General features: G+C 35.5%; 1 protein-coding gene across 1 annotated transcript; it reads right to left on the reverse strand.

Annotated features, from left to right (window-relative positions):
• Positions 1-1,074: 1,074 nt before the first annotated feature.
• LOC135595938 (adenylate isopentenyltransferase 5, chloroplastic-like) lies at positions 1,075-2,644 on the reverse strand. The gene has a single exon (XM_065087479.1). It carries the CDS (start codon positions 2,371-2,373, stop codon positions 1,393-1,395), a length of 981 nt encoding a protein of 326 aa, XP_064943551.1. The 5' UTR covers positions 2,374-2,644; the 3' UTR covers positions 1,075-1,392.
• Between the last annotated feature and the right edge of the window lie 9,600 nt (positions 2,645-12,244).

Raw genomic sequence — 12,244 nt, forward strand, 5'->3', positions numbered from 1 at the left:
GAAAACCAACCATTATTTACAGAAGAAAACTACAATTTTTTATTTTACTTTTGCAAGAAAACTATATTTACGGAAGAAAAAAACTATTTACAGAAACCAATGAGAATATATACCATCGAACTTTTTAAGTTATGCCTAACATATAATTTTGGGAAAAATTGATATTAGAATCCAGATTGATTTGATTTTGTTTCCTTGTTCCAACTACAACAAAAACTCCAGCTCTTTAACATTTTAAAGCCTCCTTGATGTCCTATCAAAAAGTTTCCACTAAGGTCTCCGAGTCGATCAGAGACTTTTGATGAAGCTAATTCTTCGAAAAATCCTTTAACATGCATAGTAAAATCTAATAAAATTTTCAACATAGTATGAAAGCTGAGATTGATAAAAAAAAAAAAAAAAGTTGAATTTAGGTGAAAATGGTTTGACTCAGAAAATAAAACCACAGAAAACAATAAAAAGTGACCACAAGAATCTAAAAAAGACCACAAGAATAAAAAGAGAAACATATCAGTGGAAAGTTCTATCAATTAATTATCTTGCTTGGCATCAATAATAATTCATAATGATATGCTAGCCTACTGTAATTGACAGCATTTTCCTTTCTTTTTTTATGTGCATGATTACTTGATTTTCTCTCTATATATATAAATATATATATGTAATGCACCTTTAATATTTATCACTGTAAATTCTCACTATTTAGATAATTTATTAAAAGCAAATAAACATATACTTTATTAATGTTATCAAGTGAGGTGTCTTTTTTTCTTTTTGTAATATTTGGAGGATTAGATGAGAGAGAACGAAAATTCTTCCGATAGGAGTAATTCTATAGTAGGCTAAAAAGGATCATCGAACTCCATAAATGATCGGCATTCTTCGTTCGTATTGCAAGGAATGCAAATTCTATGCAGGAAATCGTACATAGAAAAAATATATAAACAATCCTACAACATCGTCTAACCGATTTGGTCGAATCAATTATGTCCAAAATATGCTTATTTTATCTATACTTCATTCAGATAAATAGTTGAAATGATTCTAAGATGGATGAATGATAGACTCTTCGCATTCGCGTGCGTTGCACACATTGATTCCATAGGACTTTTATTGGATGTGAGATAAGACACATATCATAGTTTTATGAAGTTAGAATAAAGTGTGACGGAACCCACCACCTCCCCCTCATTTATCTCTCTCTCTCTCACTCTCTCTCTCTCTCTCTCTCTCTCTCTCGACATATATCTATCTATTCTCCATTCTCTGATCTTACAAAACACGACGCAGGAGCGAGAAAGCAGTCACAGCTCCTCACGTCCCCACAAGCCGGAAATGGGTGTGGCATCTTATTATTGAGACATTTTTATTCTCGGCGGTGGGACCCAGCACTCAGACCGTGGCCCCCACAAGGGAGGAGGCGACCTTGACCACCATGTCCCTGCCCACTGCTCCATTCATCAAGGAAGCCCCCTTCTTGTTGTTGACCGCGGCGAACTGCTGCGCCTCGCGCGCCGCCGCCTTCGGTTCCGCTGCCGGCGCTTGGTGCAAGAACTCTGCCACGATCTCCACGCTGGGGCCCGCCACCAGAGACGCCCACGCCTCGTCCACCTCCTTCCCGGCCCTCCGGAACACGTCGGTGGCGTCCACCCTGTGCACGTTCCACCCCGACAGCGTGCAGAGCCGGTGGATCTTCTGCAGCTGGCAGCAGGTCAGCTTGCACGTGTTGGCCTTGATCTCGTCGATCGCCGCCTCCAGCAGCCTCGCCTTGGTGGCCTCGTCGGCCTCCGCCGCCTCCGCGCGGAGGTAGCGGTCCATCTCCGGCACCCCGATCGCGCGGCGCACTCCCCGGGAGTAGTCTGCCACGTCCGGGTCGAACAGCCCCCGCACCTCCTCCACCAGTCCCCGCTCCACCATGCGGTCCACCCGCTCCGCCACGAACTTGTGCAGCACCGGCAGCTGCACGTCCACCCACAGGAAGCAGCACTCGTACCGCCGCCAGAACTCCCTACCCGCCCCCTCGACCAGCTCCTCGATGTACGAGTTCGACCCCCCCGCCACGATGGGGAGCCGCCCCCGCCGCGCGATCGACTCCACCTGCAGCGTCGCCGCCCGGCGGAAGTCCGACGCGCTGAAGTCCGCGTCAGGAGGCAACCCACCGAGCAGGTGGTGGGGCACCCCCATACGTTCCTCATCGGTGACTTTGTTGGTGACGACGTCAAGGCCATCGTACACCTGCATTTTGTCGGAGTTGACGATCTCGCCGCCGAAATGGATGGCCACGTCGACAGCGAGCCTGGACTTGCCGGTGCCCGTGGCGCCCATCACGAACACCACCTTGTCCTTCCCACCACGGCTCTTGAAGGATCCCATGACGAAATCAGCTGCACTCGTCGATCACCGCCTGTTACGGTCAACAACACAGACGACGACACGACCACTGCCACAGTCTCACGCGTACTACTTTCGGCGCACGAAGGATCAACAACTAAAGCAAAATGACGTCCTTATCTGCACTCACAGGTGAAAGAGGAGAGTTAAACAAAGACAACGGTGTACATCATCGTCTTCCCACCGAGGCTTCGTGCGGGAAGGAGGATAGCAGAAGGAGGAGGCGAGAAGAGGAAGACCGGACTTGACTTGGGCACAGCGGGGAGACCGCAACCTTGTCCTTTATATAGCGCGGGAGGTTCCTGCTTTTGGCATCTCGGTTACATCAGTCGTAAAAGCCTGAGATATATTGCGGGAATCTAATACGTACAGACACTAAGCACAGAAGAAAGAAGAATAGTTGAAGATGATAGAGAATGTAGTAGATAAGATGAAAAAAGAAAGAAATCGACGGTCCACCGAGAAGTCAACAATCAACCTCGGTTTATTCACTCTATTTAGGGTTCACTGAGGAGTACTTGATGAATGTTGAACTAGTTTTGTTTTGTTCATTAGATGGGTGATTGCTTTTGGGGGAAAAAATGATTTGATGCGGCGATAAGGTGTGCAGGAGTTGTTTTCAAGGAAAGCGGTGGGCGGTTTGACTTTAATTTGTGACCAGTCATTTTATTTGGCACCAGTCAAATAAAAAAATTTGATATGGTATCAGAGACAAGCGAGTTAAATAAATCATATAATATCAAATTATTTATCACCTTGATGTATTTTAAAATTTTTTGAGTTACAATCACAAAAGAATAAAAAAATTTATTAGAAGGGTGGACAATGTCAATAACATTAAATAAGATTAATCAACTCTTATTAAAGAGTCTCTTGAAGCCTTTAAATTTTTATTGGTTAAGAAAAACTTATATAGTTCAGTTCTAATCCTACTAGGACTAAGGTTATAACAACCTTCACCCAAATATAGACACCCACAAAGAAAGGATAGCATTAACTCCTAATAGGAGTAGGAGACTTCCATATGCTAGCCCTATAACAAATTGGAAAGGGATTAGAAATCTCTAATTCTACAGGTATTCAGACTCTCCGATACTCAAGATATTAAGACTCTTCAAGTTCTAAACTCATTGGGACCTTATCTCTTCCTCAACTATAAAAAGAGAATAAGAGAATTATCTAAAACATCCGAAGTTATACCTCTCTTGAGAAGCTAATCGATCGTAGGCTGAGAGGAGAGAATAGAAAAAGAGAAAAATATTTGTATTTCTAATTTACTGCCAACCTTAATAGCTTATAAAAATATGTTTAGTAACAATAATAAGAAGAAATAGAACCAAAAGGTAACGAAGAAGTCAGTGGACTTTAGTTTTTTAACTTGCACCAAAAACTAAAAGAAGAGTTCAAATTAGGGTTTTGCCCTCTAGCCATAGCCCTTCTTCCAGTAAGTTACAATAGTCAAAGCTCTACATCAAGCTTCACTCAACTATTGTGAGAAACCCCCAACACTTGTTGCATACTGCCCAAATCTTAGGAGGAGATTCCAGTAACGAAAGAAAATGAGAAAACTAAATCCGACAATGATATATAATTTACCAAGAACACCAAGTGTTATATAAAGATAACATAATCTTACGCATGTATAAGTCTTCTATCATACTTTTAATTCTATTAAAGTCTTCTATCATACTTTTAATTCTATTAAAGTCTTCTATCATACTTTTAATTCTATTACTTTAAGTCTTGTAATTATCACTTTAGCTTTACTAGCAATAAAAAATATTTTATTTTAGATTTGTGCTTATTTCCTAGCGATAGTTCTCTCTTCTCCTAAAACTTTCATTCGATATCGAGATGATATATCATCGAACCTAAACCCAATAGAAATCAATATCAAAACAACGATCTTAAGATAGTGACCATGAGACAATGATACAAAGGCTCTAGAAAGAAGCTATAGGAGTCAGAGTTTTAAGTCGCTCTTACATGGTAGAAGAACCATCAACAGGATGGCAGCTAATACCCTAATAGCATGGCTAACTTTATAATATTAACCGTCAAGATGATAATATTAACCGAATAGATGAAGGTCATAATGGACTAGATGCAAGCCGAGAGAGAGAGAGAGTCAACTATATTTGAGTGTGCAACTGTGAAGAAGACACTGCTGAACAAACATTGCAACAAGGACTTGAGCCTTTTGTATCGATGCTCGCATCAACATACCTTCCTACGATGACTCAATTAATACTGAGATATTGAACTCATAGATAGATTAATTCAACACTTATTTTGATCCATATGACTATAGTAGCAAGGATATGATAATGTTTGTGTGACTCAAGTTGACTAAATAAGTGCTCGTAGTGTGGAAAGCTTATTTTTGAACCAATAATTATGAAGACATATCATGGATATGATTCGAAAGACTCATATAAGAGGAGTTACATCTTAAGGAATAGACCAATTCGTGCAAGAATATACTATTAAGTTTCAACAATAAGCTGTGGCACTTGAAATCTCGATCAATGATTATTCGATGATGATGAAATGCACCGTCGGCCTCCACGAACAAATTGATATAGAGATGAGCCTTTTTAAAGTATATAATATTTCGATTGCTAGAAACACGATAATTTTGATCGAGATAAAGAATCATACATACATCGAGAATCTCATAGAGAAGGTCTATTGGGAAATCTAAGGGCGACATCACATGTGTAGCGGAAGAAAATAAAATAAAATCCTAAATTTTTCAAAAGATGTTCATCGTCATACATAGATTGGTGCACAAAAACTCACGAAACTAAAAACATGTGTGAGATAGTTGTGTTATCTAGAAAGATCGTATATCCCTGAATTCCTAAAGATCTATGTTAGTGGATAAAGGAGGTCAAGTATCCTCCTCTTTAGTGGTGATCCACACGGTAGGGGCTACAAAGACGCTCCTCTAATCGATACCCAAATCTCCACACCTGCTATCTAAGGAAGAGAAAGAGATAGGAGAATAGTAGGTGGTAACCAAGAAAGAAGTCTAGCTTATAACCCTTTAGTTCTCTCCTATTTATAGAGGCTCCATATCAACTTAACCCTAATGGATCTTGCCTTATTAGGTATTGGATCTTCATTCAACTACTCAAGCCTCTTAGATTAGTTGATCTCTATTCAATAATCTCTTATTTGCTCTTATTGGATCTCATCCATAGAATCCAATAATTCATGGGCTTATTGGATATCCAATAAGATAAGGGCTCTAGCGGATATCTCACATCCGAACCTCTACTCATCACAATACCTACCATATATGTATGACCCTCTAGGCCCAATATTAAGCTGGCCATGAGTCATACTTGTTAAAACTCCTTCTTGCTTAGTGAATTATTATCTTCGTAATAATTTACTCGACTCATCGACTACGAACGTACTAGGCCACTACGTCACAATCCCTAAACGATACAGAGGAATCCAATCCTTTGGACCTATCTATCTTTAATTACCATATACCTATAGTCCTTCATTTATCAAATATCCTAGAGATAGTATATTGGGCATAGTGCTATCAGGCTCATACGGTTTCTTCTCGAATCTCGCTCTAATTGGATTCTCTCGGAGAACTCTTTCTCTCTCAATCCGAATGACCTTGGCTAATGATTTATCTGAGCAAGAACACATGGGATATTTCTCTCATGATACCGAGAGTGGATGATCTTTTATTAATACTCAATAGCCCTCGTAAGATTGGCTGCCACCCCTGATGACGGTTGTGTAATATTTGAAACTTTCAAACATACAAGTCCGGTATCAAATAGTGGAGTACTCATATAGGACATTCTTAGTATCTCAAATCTAAAGACCAAGTACACCACCAGGATAATGAAATCGTTATTTGACAATGAGGTATCATCAACTATCTAACATTCTATGAGCGGATCAATCAGTTAACTCATTCTTCAATAAGCACTTATATTGTATCCCTAGTATCCTCATATTAGCAGCTATGAAACCAACCACCTCTATCATATAGATGGGTATACAACATACTAGTCTGTCTAGTTATCTCGATATCCTTTTCGAATAACTTATGACCAAGATTATTTAGAGTCCGTGTTTAAATGTGAATCGGTCCCATTATCATGATTTCATCATGATCCGATTCTCATTGCACAGATCCATGGACATCACAATATATTTATATAATAAAAAATATAAAGTGAGAAAATATCAAAATAATATTAAGCAAAAAGAGTATATATCATGTCACACGTGTCATCACTCACGTAATTGGCTTGTAGGACACCTATGACTAGCAAGGCCAAAAGGAGCCACTCGAAGGCCTAAGAGAATATCATGGATGATAAAACTTTTTCTTTCTTAAAACAAAAAGATTTATTCTATGATAATTATAAAATTATATGCGTTGAAAGGTTAACTGAAACTCTTCCAAAGAAGTGGTTAAAGAATAATTAAAGTCAATGAGCCATAATTATGACTACAAACGATGACACTATCAAACTTTCACTAGTTCCTTATAAGGATCTAAGTCTATTATTGATAATTAGACCAAATGTTATAAACTTAGTCTGACTCTTGGTCCAAAGGTTTAAAAGGAGCTCTTCAACATAAAGATCTAAGTGAAGCAAGAAGTTGTTGATACAATCTTCAATAACATATGCCAAAAGAACATTATCTTGGTGAGCTTGGTCAAGAAGCTCAGCTTAGAGATAACACTGCATCCAAGCTCATATCCTCTTACATGGATTAATGATAATAAAAAAATAAAGATCGATTAACAATGTAAGATACACATCGCCATCACAAATGAATTCATCGACAATGTGGAGGTGGTTCCATTTGATATATATCAAGTCATCCTTGAGAGCCCCTACTTATGGGATTGGGATTCTATTAACTTTGATCGATACCAGTAGTATCAATTCTAGAAGGATGGAAGAAAGTTCCTCGTTACTTAAGACCTAATTCGTTTGATGGCTAAAGCTCTACATCAAGCTCCACCTAACTACCATGAGAAGGCCCCAATGTCTATACAGCTTGTTATCTAAACCTCAGAAGTAATTTCCAGCTGTGAGATAGGAGAAGACTGAAACCTATAATGATATATAATTTGTCGAGAGCATAATTTGCTTGTTATCAAAAGACAACAAGTCTTCTATTACATTTTCAATTCCATTACTTTAAGTCTTATTGTTAGTACTTTGGCTTTACAAGTAATAAATATTATTTTTTTTCAATTTTACACTTGTTTCCTAGAGATAGATCATTCATTCACTAAAATTTTTATCCAAAAGATAGTATCAAGCTAATGAATCGTTAAACTTGAATCCCATGCGGCTCACATGAAGAAAAGTTAATTCTAATAATTAGAGTTTGATTCTTCTATAAATATCATAACTCTATATCTTGATGGACGAAGAGAAATATATCAAGAATATTTTGGATGCTAATATCATAACTCTAGATCTTGATGGAAAGATAGAAAGATGTCTCTAATTTTTTAGAAAGGGTAAGATAAATGATATAAATTCTATGCAGTTTATGTAAAAAAAGTACACAAGGAGATTATATTTAAGTGATAATAACTCAATAATTTTATAATTAATGTCTTCGTGCATGTAAATAAGAAATGCTGAATCACATTAATAGTTGAAATTTGGTTCTTCTGGAGTCTTGATTGAGAGGGAGAAAGATATAAAACTCTGTATATATCTCTAAATTTATAGAAAAGATAAGATAAATAATATAAATACTCGAGAGTTTAAGTTAAAAAGTGTACAAAGAGATTATGTTTAAGTAAAAATAACAATAATTTTATAATTAATGAGAAATGTTAAATCACATTAATTTTTACATCAATTATATATATATATATATATATATATATATATATATATACTAATAATAATAATATTGAAGTTATTCGCTCTCTCCCTATACTACCTTAATATCGATTATTCTATATATGCTATAAGTCACGTTTGCTATTGCTTCCCGCTTCAACATGACAATAACCATAAGATCACCATCATACTCACTTGCTCTTTCACCATATACTCACTATGGTGGACAATATATACAATGAGCGTAGAGAATGGAGACAATGCGATTAACACAAACAAAAAGAATGCCTTCACAACTATTATAAATGCTAAGGACAAAAACATTGAATAACTATTATATACTATTTATCTAATGATCCTCAACTAATCCAAATTTTTATATAAATATTCTTGCTCGGATATTAATATGAAAAAAGGTAATTTGAGGGATATCCAAATAAGCCACATGATAAGGTAGCTAATCTAGTTTTAAGTAAAAATACATAATTAATAGACCTATTTGCAACACAAAAATTGTTAGTCTCTTTAATAGTAGCCCACCATTCGTAATCTACAACAAGTAGATCACAAATGGGATTAACTAAACCACCATGAAGGAGAACACATATTGCAAACAACAACATTTTATATCTTGTTTTGCAAAAGGGATCATCTACCACAAGTAGCAAATTGACAAAGCAAGCATATGCTATCATCCATACTTGTTTGAGGTAACTAAAAGGAAATGATTATGATGACTACGGAGCAACTTTAGAGGTGGGGAAATGATATATAGTAGCAAAAATAGCTAATGCTACGAGGGAAGTCAATGATAGAAGACATTAATGCTGTGTCCACATCAAAAGATATTAATTCTCTTTAAAGAAATATGTGTTTCGAGCATGCTCGTCCATCCATCAATCAATAGAAAGCTACATGATAGTTTAAAATAGTATTTGTTTTTGGACACATCGATAGATCCAAAGACACTTTTTAAGTTAGTACAGTTCTTGGTGCGAGATCTTTGATCATCAATTTCATGCCATCTTTTCTAAGTAGCAACTAACAATACCATCAACACCAGTAAGCTGATTTTTTTTCTCTTTTTTTATTATTTTATATAAGACAATATCTATAATTATTTTTTTAAGCATTCAGATATCTTTTAATTACTTTTTATAAGATCTTCTTAGGTTTCTCTATAATTTTTTTCTTGTACCACTATAACTCATTAATTTTCCTATTATAATCAAAACCAATTGATCGAACTCAACTCAATAAGAATGTTGTCATAATTTATTGGGCTTAATGTATGAAATAAGGCAATAAAGAAAATAATATTAGAAACAATAAGATAGTAGATGAAAGTGTAGGATTTTAGTCAGGTTATCATTTTTTTTCCAAAAGAATTAAGCTAATAGAAAATGGATCAACCTATGTTTAAACCGATCAGACGCATGATTAACACACTTGACACTTATAATCAAGCATAAAGATAATGATGCAATTCAAATATCTATATTCTTGTGAAACTCATAATCTACCCCAATATCATACGATAAAATTGCGGTAGAATCATATCACTTATTTCAAAAATTTAAATTAATATGAAGCGACCAACTTATGATTAAACTCTAACGAGGTACAATAAAGCCACGAGTTTTCTAAACTTATAATTTCCACATTTCTTCTTCTTGCATTTCTTCTTTCTTTGTCGGTTTTGGTACTTGGGAACTAAATGCTACTCCTTAGCGTCTCGTCTCTTGTAGGTAGCGAGTGCTTGCTGTTTTCGTCACTGGTCATTTCAAAATGCATGTCGTTTTTTAAAGAAAAAAATAAAAGAAAATTTTATTACATTAATAGGTATTAAAAATATTTATAAATTCAGATATGAGACCTATAATTGTATAAGACAAATCGATGACAAATCAAACTTGAACATCCTCACAATGCACGCCAAGTTAAACAATTCCATCAGCTTTTTTGGGACTGACGTGACATCTCTGCATGGGGATCAATCACACGAAAAATAAAGCCATTTTAGTGTGTGCATCAGTTCATGAATAGGGAAAGATGGTGCGGTCTTCCAACTGTTGAAGATATGAGGATAGAAATGGTCTGTCTATTATGGAGAGTCGTCATGAGATGGTTAGACGACCGAGTACTGCTGCAGATGTACGTACCATCGCCTCATCGGCAATTAATCATGAGCAGTAGGTCAACAGCACTCGCATGATTCCATGTCCAATCATTCGAGTATCATATCGCAGCCCTCTATTATATTACTGCACTTATCCCTGTCCAACTCTCACTTTTTCTTTATGGGCCCATTCCAGAATAACATGCAAAGTCTCTCTCACTGTTCTATCTCAGAATAATGACATGCAAAGTCTCTGTCTCTCTCTATCGACTCATATGAGAATAACATGGAAAGCCTCTTTCTCCTCCTCTTTCTCTATTAGCTGAAGCAGTGGATAAAAGTTTCACTTTGTATAAGAAATTATTAGTATTTGAGCTACAAAATTTTCTCTATTCTTATAAATAAGATTGCACATATTGATTCTTTTTAAATCTGTATTATTTACTTTTTCGTAAAAATATACATGATATCAACTAAATCTCGTCCATAATAATCTCGTGAGAATTCTTTCACATGTGTTTTTAGAACCCTAATAAGGGCATAGTTCATTTCAATTATCCCTCTCACTTTTTCTTCATGGGTCCATCCGAGAACTGTAACCGTTATTATTAAATATTTAATTTAATAATAATATAACTGTTCTCATTAAGATTCATAATTCATTATCATGAATTTCTTCATTAATTATGGTTTAAATGATTTCAGTTTTTTATTCTTTAAACATGAAACCGTTATTATTAAATTAAATATTTAATATCATTAAAGTTCTTCATTATGGTCCAAACGTTACAAATCTGAATTAATTCTTGAACGTTATGATTTGGTGATAATAAATGTTCTTGATGGGAGAACATATATATATATGAGGATTTTAGTCCCTGGACTCAATCATCTCTTTTGAAGCGAAAGACTTTCCTACACCATCTAAAGCGAGAGTTCTGAGCCGAGAAGTACCAAAGTTCAAGAAGAAACCTCTGTAGAAATTCTTGGCGACAATGACTGGAGGTACGCTATTTTGTTTCCGCATAAGTTTTTATTGTGTTTCTATTATAACGATTTAGAAACACAAGTTGGTTTAAGTCATTTCTTACATTTGGTATCAGAGCCTTTTGACCTCTGCCTTGATACAAAAGAGTTTTCATTTTTTATGCCATGAAAATGATTTGATTTTGGTTTCTTCTTGGAAACTTCTTGATATATTTTATTGAAAATCATGAGGAAATATCATTTTCAACATTTTAGTTGGTAAAATGCTCATATTATGTATGCATATTTAGTTATATTAAATTATGCTTATGAGCAAATTTTTTATGTTTAAAATGTCTAGTAATCCATATAATCTTAATTAATTAAGAATTAGCCACAGCATCCTTAATTAATTAAAATTATATATAAAGTTAAAATAATGATCACATAAGTAATTAGACATCATATTGTGATATTTCGTATAATAATTGTTATCCCACAGGATCTTTTATTATATTTAATATAATTAATCAGAATAAAATATCAGATTATTTTCATAATTTACTCACAGGGATTATGAATTGGAATATAATTTGATAGTTTTATCGTAAAGACCATATGAATATATTTGAATTAAGAATTTAGCCCACAGGCAATTTTTATGCCATGAGATTTATATTTTTGGCATGTTTCACATTGGTAAAACATGAAATTTAGTCTTTTAAGCTTCAAATTTTGACATAAGCATGTTTGATTTTATGCAGTTTCTCAAACTGTTAATTTCTCTGATATTCGATGTGATATTCCCGAACTTAATGGCGATAACTATAAGATATGGAAAGAGAGAGTTCTCCTCCATTTATGGTGGATGGATATCGATTATGCTATCAGGAAAGACGAATCACCTATAGTC

This window comes from Musa acuminata, chromosome BXJ1-2 (genome assembly GCF_036884655.1).
Source record: "Musa acuminata AAA Group cultivar baxijiao chromosome BXJ1-2, Cavendish_Baxijiao_AAA, whole genome shotgun sequence".
Taxonomy (NCBI): domain Eukaryota; kingdom Viridiplantae; phylum Streptophyta; class Magnoliopsida; order Zingiberales; family Musaceae; genus Musa; species Musa acuminata.

Bases quoted from the DNA above. Each gene is read 5' to 3' on its own strand.
- LOC135595938 (XM_065087479.1), bottom strand. From the start codon at position 2,373: ATGGGATCCTTCAAGAGCCGTGGTGGGAAGGACAAGGTGGTGTTCGTG.